The sequence below is a fragment of the Cryptomeria japonica genome, chromosome 2 (genome assembly GCF_030272615.1).
Source record: "Cryptomeria japonica chromosome 2, Sugi_1.0, whole genome shotgun sequence".
NCBI lineage: Eukaryota > Viridiplantae > Streptophyta > Pinopsida > Cupressales > Cupressaceae > Cryptomeria > Cryptomeria japonica.
Window position 1 is genome coordinate 525,167,302 of NC_081406.1, and position 15,674 is coordinate 525,182,975.

A 15,674-nucleotide genomic window follows, 5' to 3' on the forward strand; every position below is an offset into this window, starting at 1 on the left:
ATTTAGTTTGTTTTTCATCACAAAATACTTCTATTATCTAGAATTTAGAAATAAACCAACCACCCAAAAAAACAATAAAAAAACAGCACCCAAATAAAGTCTACAGTGCCAAGTATAGACCTAATAATAAACCAACAATAGCACCTAACATTAAGACAACCTCCTTTGCATATTCACATTCTACTGCTGTTTTCACATTCTACACTCTTGTGTTCTGCTAATGTGCACAGCAACACCAACTGAACAACACAATTCTAACAACAATATGTGATCATTATTGATGATTTTGTCTTATTAACAAGCCAGGAATATCAAAGAAGGCAAGCATTAAGAAACCAGCAACCACAAGAGATGAGACAGTTCGCGGCCGAAATAGCTTAAGAATAAGCTACAGTCATTAGAAAGATCAAATGAAAGTAAGAACCATTTTGCAGACAATGGATGAGAAAGATGAAGTCCAGCATAAAACAGCAATAGAATATGCACTCTTATTGAGTTACAGACACATAATTCAGAGAAAAACCCCTTAGGCAAAAGAATATAAAAATCAAATTATTATGATGTTGAAGGCAAAGAATCATCCCGAAGCAGATATTTTTCCAAAGCCACTAGAGGCCAATCACTATTATAGTGAATATTCTATTGATAACTAACTAGAAGTGGTTCCCAAGCAATACTTAAGGCTATCTGCAAATTTCTTAAATAAATGCAGGGTAGAAATGTCATAATTGCCCTTAAAAGCATTTTTTTTCCTAAGTATCTTCCCTGTTTATTTCCAAATATTGCGACAGCAGACAGGCAAACAGAACAAAACAAAGATAAAATTCTACAATGTACTTTTTACACCTTGATACTGTTTTTCAGTGACAAAAGAATGAAGAACATGCAGATAAAACTAAGACAATAGGACAATCCATTGTTAAACCTGTTACAGAGGAAGATGAGGATGTTCAAGCTCATACAGATGGTGATATGTTAAAGACACCTCACCTGCTCCCCAATTCAAGTGACAGCAAAGAAGAATATGATGGATCACTACTCCGAAATAAGACCTATTATACTTGCCATACTGAGGGAAATAAAACCAAAAATGCTGCTTTACAAATTTGCTATATGTCTCAACTAAATACAGGACACAGAAAGGGTTGTTATGCAATGAGAATTCAAGAGAAAAGAGGTACACAATCTGCTGCAGTAGGAATGATGGGAAACTTTTTGGTGGAATCAAGGAAACCAATAGAGGGCTGCATCAAAAGTTATCTTGTGTCATCTCACAGAGCTTCAAGAATTGTCATTAAAGTAGGGGAGATAGCCTGCAAATGAAATCAATAACCATTGCTGCTAATCCTGGCACAAGCTGGAAAATTTGTGTTATGATCATCTTTCATAGACATTGTAAGTGGGGGTTATTCTCACACAATGCAATTCCACATATATAACAATATACATTAGTCATTATAACACATATGTAACATCACACAGCTTTAGAGAAAATAACAAAACATACTGCAGAGAACTCTTTATACTAATGTATATTGTCCTTGGGAGGCTGCAGCACTCTTCCCCTCAAGTTTATTTGACCCCTTTGTAACTTAACTCCTTCACAAACTACTGTCTTCGCATTCTTATATTGAGTGTTGTGCTTTTCTTTCCAGTCATTCTCTTTTCCCTTTCATCTACTTTTCCATATTTTGCTACTTCCAACTCTAGCAAAGAAGCATTAGAAAAGATCTTAGAACTGTTTGTGGGTGTACTCCTTGCACTCAAAGCTAACAATCAGCTTCACATCACAAGTCCATGGATTGCCTCCTTGTTTTGTCTTGGCCTTCTTCAATTCAGCTAGTTCCCTACATAATTGCTATATCTTCACCTTCATGAGGTAGTTATCCTCAAACACATTTATACTTTCTTGGTCATCTTCTTAAGTTGATTTTATATTTGCAACTCAAAATCTATGGGAGGTGAGCATCCTCCACTAGTACAACTGATATCAGACCATTGTGATGGGTAATATTGTGTACTACAGTGATCAGTCCTTACCACAACAAAATGTGTTCCTCATAGTGGAAAATCATCTTCATCTTGTGTTGTTCCCACGTAGCCTCATGATAGAATTCAGAAATTTTGGAAGCCACTACCCAAAATGGTCAATCACTCACCATGTTGGAAGTTAAAGTTCTTCAATTAGCATCAAGTATGCAATTTCACCAGCTGCTCTTGTAAATGAATTCACATCCAGGCACTAGGCTCTCTTACCCCTTCCCTCTTGGAGAATGGTCAGCTAGTACCATTCACTAATGGTGCTCCTCCATGACATTAGTTTGTGTGCCCTCCAGGCAACAATCGAATTTGTGCATCCCCCACAACATCTCTATAGTGACTCCTATCTGATGACTTGGGGGCTCAACCTGCATTTCACCCTCATCATTTGTATTTTCTCCTGCAGTTCAAGTCCCACGTGGATCCCTTGTCCCTTTACTTGTTTCATCAAGATCGTCATGCACTTCAATCTCATCACAATGTCCTCCATTTCCAGCAGGAAAAACCTCCTCAATAGAGTCAATCACATCACCATACTGCTATGCAAGATGGGCAATCGCATCAGTATCTAATTTTTTCAAGCTCAATTTTGATGAAGGCTAGACAACCTTATCAAAAATGAGTCTTACATCCCTGCCCACACACCCAAAGAAAGGTTGTGTAGCTAGGTCTGCAAGAGTTTCTTGTCCAAACAAACTATGATCTTGACGATGCAGCCTACACAAGAGTACTCCCTTCAAATCTAATGCGAAGGATGATCTCCTCCAAAGAGTTTGTCTTCTCATCATGTTACACATCAACATCACAATCATCTTCTCTATCATGACCACCATTCTTATATGTGATAATGGTCTCCTCATGGCATTGCTCATCAAAAGATCCTATCTTTGTCGAGTGAAGATAATTGTAAATGTATTTCAATTTTCAATTCAAGGTGCAAGTTATATTCAAGGTTATTTTTCTTTTCAAGTATATGTTAATTCACAATATAATAAATCTGATTATTATCTGGTATGTTGCAGATGGAGAAGGAGCATTTATAAATTTTGATGTTCTTCTCACAATCACCGATCAATATATATATATATATGCCAATAAGGAGGATCAAGCAATACCTTGACCGGTCATGTCTATTAGACATGACCGATCAAGATATTACTTGATCGCACCTCTTCAACCATAATCGCGTTTAACCGATACCAATCGGTGTGCATATAATTAACAAGTTTAACCGATACCAATCGGTGTGCATATAATTAACAAATAAAACCGATACCAATCGGTATTCTGTGCTTTATGATTTGCAACCGATATTAATCGGTAGTTAGGCATTGGTTAAGAACCCAATGTTGATCGGAATTTGCATGCAAGGTTATATATATATAAATCGAAGAATAATCATCAAATAAAGGAATGATAATTGAAGTCTTATCATAGTCTATCGATGAGATAGATGATTGAATGAGAGACTTCATTTATCTCTCATTCAATCATTTATCTTACCGAGGCTATCATGTATCAACACTCCCTCTTAGCTAGGGAAGATAAATGAAAGACAACATATCTAGCATCACATTTCTCATGATGGTCAGTATTCCTTAAGTAATCTTACTCTCTAGGGGATCATGTCACCTATACATGTGACATGAAGTATCATCAATCATCTGATACAAGAAATCACATCACCTAAGCACGTGACATGAAGTATCACCTAAACGCGCAATACAAACGTTCATCACATCAACTTGTGATGACAAGATATCACCTAAGCATGTGATATCAGTATTGCCTAAACACGCAATACTTTAAGAATAAGCACATGAGAATAGTTAAATTCTCAACTTATCCAAGTTGTGGTATGTGCACTAACATTTTATCCAAATGTTTTACCACAACACAATCATGGCACATCCATGGCATACCAGAGATCCAACATGATAATTGGTTCAAACATCATAAGATCATCACCTTATAATGTCTACATACAAGTGTTCATTATCTGAGAGATCGTCACCTCTTAGACATGAACACAGGGGGTTAAACCCATAAAAGTCCTAACATAACAAAGAAGTTTACACATAAAACATCTTAATAAGTATAGGAGTACAAAGCAAGTTAAATTTCAATCATACCAAGACTTTTTCTAAAGTGATCAACTTTCACCCTTGAAAGTGGTTTGGTAAGAATATCTGCTGTCTGATCTCCTGTACAAATGTATTCCAACTGGATCACATTCCTATCTACCATGTCTCGTACATAATGATATGAAATCTCAATATGTTTGGATCTGTCATGAAACACCGGATTCACTGAAAGTTTTATACAACTTTGGTTGTCGCAATGAATAATTGTAGGCTTCATTTGTTCACTGAATAACCCCACAAGAAGCTTCTTAAGCCATACTGCCTCTCGAGCAGCCATGGAGGCTGCAATGTATTCGGCCTCAGTGGAACTCTGTGCTACTGATGATTGTTTTCTGCTAATCCAGGATATCATTGCTGAACCTAAACTGAAACAGCACCCTGAGGTGCTTTTCCTGTCAGTTACACTTCCAGCCCAATCTAAATTTGTGAATCCGTGTAAATCTAGTTCAACTCTCTCATATTTGAGACCAAGTTTTAGGGTACCTTGTAGATATCTCATGATATGTTTTACTGCTACCAGGTGTAACACCTTTGGTTCACACATAAACTGACTCAAGGCATTAACTGCATAACGGATATTTGGTCTCGTATTTACAAGATACATCAGGGACCCAATCATTTGCCTGTATAGAGTAGGATCTGAGGGTTGTGATTTTGTTGCTGCTTCCTTAAGTTTATGAAGGTTTGTTTCCATTGGAGAGGTCATGGGTCTGCAGTTTAGCATTCCAAATCTCTTCAAAATGTCCAAGGTATATTTACCCTAGTTTACCATAATGCCATCAGAATTCTGCCATACTTCCAAACCTAGGAAGTAATGAAGGAGTCCCAAGTCCTTCATGTCAAATTCTTTAGCAAGGTCTTACTTAGACTGATCTATGAGTTGATCTTTCCCTGTAATTAACAAGTCATCAACTTATAAAATCAATATCAGCATATCACCTTTGTCTTGTTTATAGTAGAGATTTGGATATGCATCATTCTTTGAGAAGCCTAGCCCTAAGAGATAAGTGTCAATTCTTTCATACCAGGCCCTGGGAGCTTGTAGATATCTCATGATATGTTTTACTGCTACCAGGTGTATCTCCTTTGGTTCACACATAAACTGACTCAAGGCATTAACTACATAACGGATATTTGGTCTCGTATTTACAAGATACATCGGGGACCCAATCATTTGCCTGTATAGAGTAGGATCTGAGGGTTGTGATTTTGTTGCTGCTTCCTTAAGTTTATGAAGGTTTGTTTCCATTGGAGAGGTCATGGGTCTGCAGTTTAGCATTCCAAATCTCTTCAAAATGTCCAAGGTATATTTACCCTAGTTTACCATAATGCCATCAGAATTCTGCCATACTTCCAAACCTAGGAAGTAATGAAGGAGTCCCAAGTCCTTCATGTCAAATTCTTTAGCAAGGTCTTACTTAGACTGATCTATGAGTTGATCTTTCCCTGTAATTAACAAGTCATCAACATATAAAATCAATATCAGCATATCACCTTTGTCTTGTTTATAGTAGAGATTTGGATATGCATCATTCTTTGAGAAGCCTAGCCCTGAGAAATAAGTGTCAATTCTTTCATACCAGGCCCTGGGAGCTTGTTTAAGCCCATAAAGAGCTTTCTTGAGTTTACATACACGAGATTCTACATCATGAATCTCAAACCCTTCAGGTTGCTCTAGGTATACTTCTTGTGCAATCTCTCCATTAAGAAATGTTGTCTTTACATCCATCTGATGTACTTTCCATCCTTTTGCTGCTGCAATGGCTAAGACTGTTCTTACTGAAGTATATCTGGCTATAGGTGCAAAGGTTTCTTCATAGTCAATTCCTTCCTTTTGTGAGAACCCTCTGGCTACAAATCTAGCCTTGTGTTTCTCAATGCTGCCATCTGCAGCATGTTTGATTTTGAAGAGCCATTTGGAGGTGACATCAGATTTTCCAGCTGGCCTAGGAACAATTTCCCAAACATCATTTTTCATAATGGAATGGCATTCTTCAATACTTGATGTTTAAGTGCATCTGATACATTAGTAGGTTCATCTTTTGAAAGATCATTCATGAGAGCAACGTAGTTGGTAAGTTCATTAGGCCTTTTGCTTTCTCTGAAGGTTCCTGAAGGGGCAGCATACTTCTGAGCTTCTTCTACAATTTTGGTGGCCCATAGTGGTCTTTTCTTGAAATTTTCTCTAGGTGGGTTTTGAGTTTCAATTTCATTTTCCTCAAGACTCTCCCTCTGAAGCTCAAGAGCAGGGTCTTCATCTATGCTAGGGGTAGGGACATAGACTTCAAATTCTATTGAGCTTTGGGCTCTTTCGAAGGCTAAGTCTTCTTCAAAGATTACATCCCTACTCAGTTCAATATTCCTCTGACCAGGTATATAGATTTTGTAGGCCTTGGAGGTTTCACTATATCCTGCAAGTATTCCCCTTTTTCCAAAAGGTTCTAATTTTAATCTTTTCTCCTTAGGTAAATGAATATAGACAGGACACCCAAATATTCTAAGGTGGTTGATATCTGGCTTTGTTTTAGTAAAGACTTCCTCAAGGGTTTTATCTTCAAGATGGGAGTGAGGACATCTATTTTGTATATATACAACAGTGCTGGTTGCTTCTGCCCAAAGATTGGTATTTAGATTCTGATCAAGAATCATGGCTTTGGCAGCTTCTACAATTGTCCTATTTTTCCTCTCAGCTACCCCATTTTGTTGAGGATTATAAGGTATGGTAAGCTCCCTCTTAATCCCAACATTTTTACAAAAATCTTTAAATAAATCTGAGGTGTATTCCCCCCATTGTCAGTTCTTAAGGTTTTAATTTTATTTCCTGAGTAGTTTTCTATTAGTGATTTAAATTCCTTAAACCTATTAAGGATCTCTTCTGATTCTTTACATTTTAGAAAGTAGATCCAAGTTTTCCTAGAGTAGTCATCAACAAATATTACATAATACAAAAATCCCCCTAAAGAAGGTACAGACATAGGTCCACATACATCAGAATGAACTAACTCTAAAACTTTGCTTGTTTTCCTAGTACTATTTTGAAAAACACCCTTAGCATTTTTACCTAAGGCACATCCCTTGCATGCCCCTGAATGATATTGCTTTAACTTAGGTAGGCTTGTGACAAGGTTTCCCATTGATGATAAAACTCTAAAATTCAGGTGACCTAGTCTTCTATGCCAAACTTCATTAGCATATGTAGTTTCATAGATTAGGGCTATGTTGGGCTCTATGCACAACTCATACAAGTAGCCTTGTCTTTGACCAATGGTTTTAGCTTTCTTGATAGATGAATTCTTTGGCCAAGCCAACACTCTGTTGTCCATGAAGGGCACTCTGTACCCATTATCCTCTAGTGCTGATATGGAGACTAGATTTCTCTTGATGCCTGGGACATATAGTACTCCTTTAAGTTGCAATGATATGCCTGACTTCAGTTTGATGGTGCAGGTGGTGCAGGTTCCAACTCCTTTGACTGGATGTGTGGAGTCATCTCCGATAGTCACTTCCTCATCATTCTCCTCTATCATGGATTCTAGCACTTCTCTAAACCCTGTAATGTGTCTAGATGAGCCACTGTCGATCACCCAGGAGTTCACTTTGTTTGATGCTTGGTTTGTAAGTGCTGAGTAGAGTACATACTTCTCGGAGTCATCTTCCCCTTTAGATTTTCCTACTATGGCAAATGTGGCTTGATGTTTGGCTCTTTCCAGACATTTGGCAACATAGTGTCCGAATTTGTCACATCTGTAACATTGAATCTGTGAAAGATCCTTCTTGAAGGTGTTCTTGCCATGACAACCTTTCCTCTTCCTAAATTGTTTATGCTTGCTTTTCTTATTGGAGTTTGTATTTAGGACTTGAAGAACTTCATCTATATTCTTTTGTTTGATCCCTTTCTTATTTAACCTTGATTCTTCTTGGAGACAGTCTGCCTTTAGCCTTTCAAACTTTGGAAATTTATCCCTTGCACTAATGCCTTGGACGAATGTTTCCCATATACTAGGCAACCCATCTAGAGCAATGAGTGTTAATTCTTTTCTTTGGATCTCATATCCAAGGGTTGCTAGCCCATCCCTTAGGGCTGATATCCGCATGAAGTAGGCATTGACTGACTCCCCTTTGATCATAGCTATATGATTTATTTCTCTCTTTAAAGCCAAGGTTCTACTTCCATTGGATATCTCAAATGCATCTTCAAGTGCTTTGAACATGTTGTAGGCCGTTTCATGTTTTTTTATGATGGGCATAATATTATTCCTCACCCCATCAACTATGATTTTGATGGCCTTTTCATTTCCCTCTATCCAAGTTGCTTTGACAGGTTCAGTCTCAAAATCTGTAGTATCAGTTTTTACAAATGATTCAACTTTATTTTCTCTTAGAATCATCTTAATTCTGAACTTCCATGCTGAGAAGTCATCGCCTCCGAGTCTATCTTCGAATCTGATAGTGCTAACCATTTGAAAAATGTGATGTTGAATATATGCTAGTCTTGAATTTTCCACAAAATTGAATAGCCTCAGGTTCGAATTAACTTGGCTCTGATACCATGTAAATGTATTTCAATTTTCAATTCAAGGTGCAAGTTATATTCAAGGTTATTTTTCTTTTCAAGTATATGTTAATTCACAATATAATAAATCTGATTATTATCTGGTATGTTGCAGATGGAGAAGGAGCATTTATAAATTTTGATGTTCTTCTCACAATCACCAATCGATATATATATATATATATATATATATATGCCAATAAGGAGGATCAAGCAATACCTTGACCGGTCATGTCTATTAGACATGACCGATCAAGATATTACTTGATCGCACCTCTTCAACCATAATCACGTTTAACCGATACCAATCGGTGTGCATATAATTAACAAGTTTAACCGATACCAATCGGTTTGCATATAATCAACAAGTTTAACCGATACCAATCGGTATTTTGTGCTTTACGATTTGCAACCGATATTAATCGGTAGTTAGGCATTGGTTAAGAACCCGATGTTGATCGGAATTTGCATGCAAGGTTATATATATATATATATATATATATATATATCGAAGAATAATCATCAAATAAAGGAATGATAACTGAAGTCTTATCATAGTCTATCGATGAGATAGATTATTGAATGAGAGACTTCATTTATCTCTCATTCAATCATTTATCTTACCGAGGCTATCATGTATCAACAATAATGACCAGACACTTTCCTTGTAAACTCTTCCACTTATACACAATCTCCCATCTTCACTTTTGTCATGTCCACTACACATGTATCTAGCAATTGTCAATCTCCGAAAGTGTCACTTTCCTCATATGTGGATGTTGACTCCTTTCTTGCTCTCCTAGACTGCTCATCCTGAAGAGTTCACTATGTTATGTCAATGACCAAAAACACTCATCAAAACACCAATAAGAAGTTTAGCTCTATATGAGGTTTGGAAAATAATTTGTGCTTCCTTGCTTCTCTAGCAAATATGCCTCTGGTGAGATCCTATAGTGAAAACTCCTATAAAAACCTTTTGAACACTTGCTCTGTATATTCTTCATCTTAGATGACAGGAAGTTGGTCTAATTATACAATATTCCTTCGGAATCTGCATTCATATGGTATTTAATCACAACAGTAAAAATGTTTGTCATCTCACTAGAGAGTCTGCAACAAATAAGATCTTGTTGACTCATTAACCCTTGTACTTGATGTGTAGTAATGTCTAGATTCCATTCCTCTTTTGTACTACAGTTGGATATCTTCCGTTTATTCTTCCACTTCATTGGAACATCCTCCTTGCATCATATCATCATGCCCTCTTGGTGCTTCATCACCACAAAACTCATCAGCAAACCATTTTTCTTTAGTTGTATTCTTGGTCTCGACCATAGTTAGCAAGAGATGGGTGCAAGTACTGGTATGGAGGCGCAAACAGGTAACAGTATGCCATATTCAAAAATTGTTGTAGGCAGATACATGGAGACAGCAATATATACATATATGTACATACATACATACATACATATATACACATACACATACACATACACAGATGCAATGTATGTACATGTACTTACACATGTATTGTATGTATATGCATATGTACATACACATGCATAGAAGCATGTGTGTACATACAGATGTATGTATATGTATATATATCATACAAAAATGTATGTATGTACATACACATGTATGTATATGTATATGTATATGTATATGTATATGTATATGTATATGCTCACAGACATATGTATGTGCATATACACATGTATGTACATATAGAAATGTACGTACACATACACATATATGTATGTACGTACACATGTATGTATGCACGCGCACACGCACACACACACATATACTACTTAAAAATTAAAAGCATTGAAATAGATTAATTATGTTTATATTTGATGATCATCATCATAATAGGAAAAAATATTAAAAACCATAATCAGTTGGAGATAACAGAGAAACTAGGAGGGCATGCCATTATTTTTTTAAACATGGTATAGAGGACCTTGGAGATGACTGTAATTTCAATAAATTAATAAAACTTCAAAGCATATGTACATATCCTAAGACTTATTAATGTTTCACTTCATATTCTTACCTCTTGGGACTTAATAAAGATATTTTCTACCACCAAAATAACTTGTAAAATTTTATGGAAATTTACAAGCCTATTAGTGTATATGTTTAGTTCTTTTGTCAGCCACTTATCAGCATTTTAAGAAAATCCAATGTATTTTACCTAATACATCTAAGAAACCTCTATTGGAATTTTTGTGATTCTCAAGGGAGGAGACGCAAAGAAACTGCATCTGAAGTCTCCTAATGTCTAGAGATGTCTCCCTATAGGTCTCCAAAATAGGGACATGTTTCCAGTATGGGAAACAAGTATTAAGGTTTAGGGTACAAGTCTCCTAGTAAGTATGGTCTCAACCTTCTCTCTTGTGCATGGTAGTTCCAAGGATACTATCAATATCCTTCAATTGCACAATTTGATTTCTCTATGGCAGGATCACAATTTCTATACAATGAGACAGAGAACTCATTGCAAAAAGAAGTGTTCCTATTGATACTAAGCATTTGTGCGATTGCCTTCAATGTCAAACCTTGTTTCCTACAGGCAAACAAAAGATTCTTTTCAATCTGTCTTTAACTTAAGATTAAAAATCTTGCTAATTTAAGAGAAATCATATTAGCACCAATCAAAGATTAAAGCACAATTTTGAAATTTTTCTAGTTATAATGTTGTAATTATTGTAAAGCTTTATCAGACTCTATTTTATGTTTTCCTCTTAACACCATCATGAAGACTGCTGTATTTAAAACCATGGTATGATTCCTCAAAGCGGACAACTTCTTATGATTATTTGGAGACTTAATATGGAATCTAGAAGCCAATATCAGCAGGAAACCTGCAGTGTACTCTTCCTTTTTCCTTTCAAAAATGGACTTTTCATGGACACTAAGTTACTACCTTCTTCCCAGTTGATTGTACTAAGGTGATGTTGTGGTCTGGCATGGCCATGGTTATAATAATTATTGTAAAGATGAGATTCACTCATTATTGTTAACATTGTTAAATTTAAAATGAAATTGAACAGCATCAAGAAAACAAGCTTTAAGATCCAGATAAGATTCCAAATAAAATATTTCTCTAATTTAAGTGTTTTTTCCCATGTGTGGCAATTTATCACATGCAAGTATCAAATCTTCAAAAAATATCAGCTCGATTGCATGTGTTACAATATCCTAAATCTGTGCAGCAACTTGCACATTCAAATTGATTGATATTGCTATTGCACCATACATATATTACAAAATTATTTAGATACAAAAAATCTATGTTTTGGAATGGAAGAAACCCATCACCAAGAATAAAAGGATGAGAATTGATCTAATATCCAAGAAAGTGGCCAAAAAGTGTCCAAGATAGATATTCAAGAACAAGAGAACACACGAATCATCTCTGACCCAGTTCTGATGGCCTGATGAGTTCAAAGTTATAATGATATATAATCTATATTCCAACAGACTAATGATAATACAATCCCAATGTTGCATGTACTTCAAATTTCATGCGCATTAGTTATGCTAAACTATCACAAGCAAAAAAGTATCAAAAACATACCATCATCTTCTGAGCTTTTACCATCTTCATCATCACTGCTATCCTCATCATCTTCATTTGAAACCTTATACTGTGGAGGAGGAATTAAGAAATTGGAAGTTGCTCTTCTACGACGAGAATCAGATATGATATTTGTCATATCAATGCCTTCAAGATCCTTTGCTTTCTCCTTGCGTTTTACTACAGCCTTGATCTCTGTGAAATAGAAAAATGACCATTAATACACAATCTAAATTGTGGCAAGGTAATTGACTATCTGAATCGATAGTTGGTTTATACATTCATATGATACTTGTGTGAGATATAAATGTGACATGTATGTGGACAGTAACATATAAAGTAGAAGATCAAGAGTTATTTGAAAACCTCTTTCTTTTAATTTCGTATAATACAAGCTCATGGTGATTGATATATATGTTGTTCATCTATTTCATGCTTACATTTCTTCATACTCCTGTTCAATTTCTGCTAGAAAAAATTAGTATGCAGTACTTGAGCAATTGATAAGTTTGTGTTTGTGGAAAAGCGTAAGGATTGCTAGCAGGTCCTAGGCCGATCACAACTTCTTGCAGGCAAACCTTGAGGCTTGAAAAATGATTGTTCTGGTTGGTTAAGAACACTGCCAAGTGCCACATAACTACTCTATGTTCAAAGGTGATGAACTGAGGGAAAAAAGCCTACCAGGAAGATTTTAGCCCCTCTGATTATTCATACAATACCAGTACAATTAACAAGTTACTGCTCCAGAAAATTGTTTCCAATAAGAATATATCCATTTTCCTCATCAGGGTCTGTGAATATCTTGATGTTTACACTTCTAACCAATCTCTTTGCTACACAGCTGTTAATATGCTTAAGGATAAAACACATCAAGACATAGCAGGCCCCAACCCAAATTGTAAGCCTTGTAAAACCAAAACTTCTAATATACCCCTTCCTAGAACCTCTTATATTCATGGAGGCCTCCACCAGTACTGTTAATAAGATATGCCCAGCAGAGGCCAAGTCAGGGCTCTCTGAGAAACCACCAACAGCGTGTACAAGAATGACTAGATCAATGTGGAAAGTCATAAAAGGAAGTCCAGGATCTGGATCTAAACCAGCACACAGATGAAAAACATGCTCAGAGAAAGTTGACCTACTGCCAGCATTTTTGGGAACAAGATTGTTTGCAGAATTATAGGTTTGATCATTACAATAGCTGTCAGTTTTTCCCTTAAATTTGTAATGACAAAGAGTCTCATCAATCTCCCAATCTGTAGTGTTTTTCTCACACAGGTTTATCTTTCATAATATCTGCAGGACAATCTAGCTCACAGGCTTGATAGAAGCTGAACATTTGTTATATTTTGTTTACAAAAACCAAATGCTGGAATGAAAGTTTTCACTTCCAGCATAATAAAAGGAAACCAAATTTTGGGGTATCCCAGCCAGAAAATTCATGAAAGAAAGAGGGAAATACAGGGGTCGACAGACTTGTATATAATAATCTGTTGAAGATATACTAAGGTGCAGAAAAAATTATAGCAGTTAGACTGTCAGAGCAATCATTGCAAAAATAGATTTGATTGTGGGAAAGGAACAAATACTGATAAGGACAAAAAGCAAGCTAGAAGATTGTTGTCCATTTCAGAGATAAACAAAAATGAAAACAAATGTACACTTTGGAGGACAATTTCAATATAATCTAGATCAGACAGCAGGTGGAATCAAGAAAGACCAAAGAAACTTGGAATTGGTTCACTGAGACATAGTATAGAGAACACGAAACAAACTATACATTGATGTCCACAGATGACCAAAATTGGGTCAACAGGACTCAAAGTAAATTCATTTAAATATTTAAAATCAAGAAAAAGATTGAACTTAGAGTTGTAAGGACAGCATATAAGTTGAAAGAGAGATGCGAGGGAGGCCCCCTCAATGACACAAAGAAGATGATGATGAAGATGTAGCTGAGACCTAGGACAGGAGACCAGCAAGTCATAGCTTGCATAGCAAGGCTTCAGCCAAGAGAACTAGTGTGAAAGAGCCAATGCAAGATCTGATAATGCTCATAGAAGATTGTTAAATAAAGGTTCAAGAAGGTCATGCTGAACTATATGTGGAGGTGGTAAAGTGATCCTCCTAGAACCTCTCCTAAATACTTGTTCCACAAGGACATTCACCGTGCCAAATCCACACGTTTTCAAAACAAGGATGCAGGGACTTGGGAAAAACATCCCCTCACTGTCCTACTGTCACTGGGTGCGACCAAATCTGGGACGTATGGGTGTCCCCCACAGCAAAAAAAATGAAAAATTCAATATTCTTTTAAAATTCAAAAATTCAATTTCTTTTAAAAAACAAAAATTCAATTTCTTTTAAAACTCAAAAATTCAATTTCTTTTAAATATCAACAAATGTTTTGATTTGTGTACCACTAACCCTAACCCTAATTGTCTACGAGGAACATCCAAACCCTAAGCACCTGCAAAAACAATTATAAATAGGCATCTAAACCTCATTCCAAATCACTCCCAACTTTCGACAAGCTGCAAGAGTGAGAAAGACTGCGACTGAGGGTACTAGGAATAGTGAGAGTAAGAGCAAGTGCACAAACTTCATCAAATCGTCAATCCACTATTGAATTGACACGTTCTTCAAGCCTCAAGGTAAACTTGGCCCTTCATGACAGCTTTTTGTGTTTTTTTCAATTTAGTAATTTTAGTTGACTAATTTTGTAATTAATTTAAGCCCTAGGGATTTCCATTGTTAGAATTCAAATTATAGTTTTACAAATGATCAAGTTTTAAATTTTTTAATTTTATAACAGCAATATTAGGGAGTTAAAAATTATTTATAAATATTCTTTGCAAATTTGCATAAATATTTGATTAGAATTTTAAAAAATAAAATTTACAAGTCACTTTAGGATTTTGTATTTTGTGTATCCTCTGCTTTTGTGCTTCGTGTGACCTAAAGTAAGAAAAACAAAAGAGAAATCTTGTTTGATGAAAATTGAAGAACGAGGATTCATATTTTTATATTTCCTCTGCAGATGTGTTTCTTGCAACCTGAAGTAAAAAAAAAAGAAAAAGAAAATCCTTGTGCCTTGAGCAGGTGCATAATTTATTACTTAATGACATTATGACATGCGTGGTAACCATAAACTTTGTTTCTTGCAACATCACTATGAGTTCTATTTCTCACAACATGATTGATGAAGAGGATAAGGAAGAGCCTATGGGGGTTCACTCCAAGTACAGATGTGGTGGGGGAAGGGTTGAGGCAACTAGCTCTATTGGCAATGCACATTTTACCTGCCCTTCCAAATTATTAGAGGATTTTGCCAAGGGTTCATTTGATAAGA

At 36.0% G+C, this 15,674-nt stretch overlaps 1 protein-coding gene across 2 annotated transcripts in view; it reads right to left on the reverse strand.

Annotated features, from left to right (window-relative positions):
- LOC131052167 (uncharacterized) overlaps positions 1 to 15,674 on the reverse strand; it is a 71,141-nt gene that overhangs the window by 18,156 nt on the left and 37,311 nt on the right. For both annotated transcript variants that reach the window (XR_009107296.2, XM_057986774.2), the window contains exon 8: positions 12,323 to 12,517. Coding sequence is in view for 1 of the 2 variants with exons in the window: in XM_057986774.2 (XP_057842757.1) it covers positions 12,323 to 12,517 (195 nt within the window). In the remaining variant the exon portion in view is untranslated. The remainder of the gene's footprint in view (positions 1 to 12,322; positions 12,518 to 15,674) is intronic.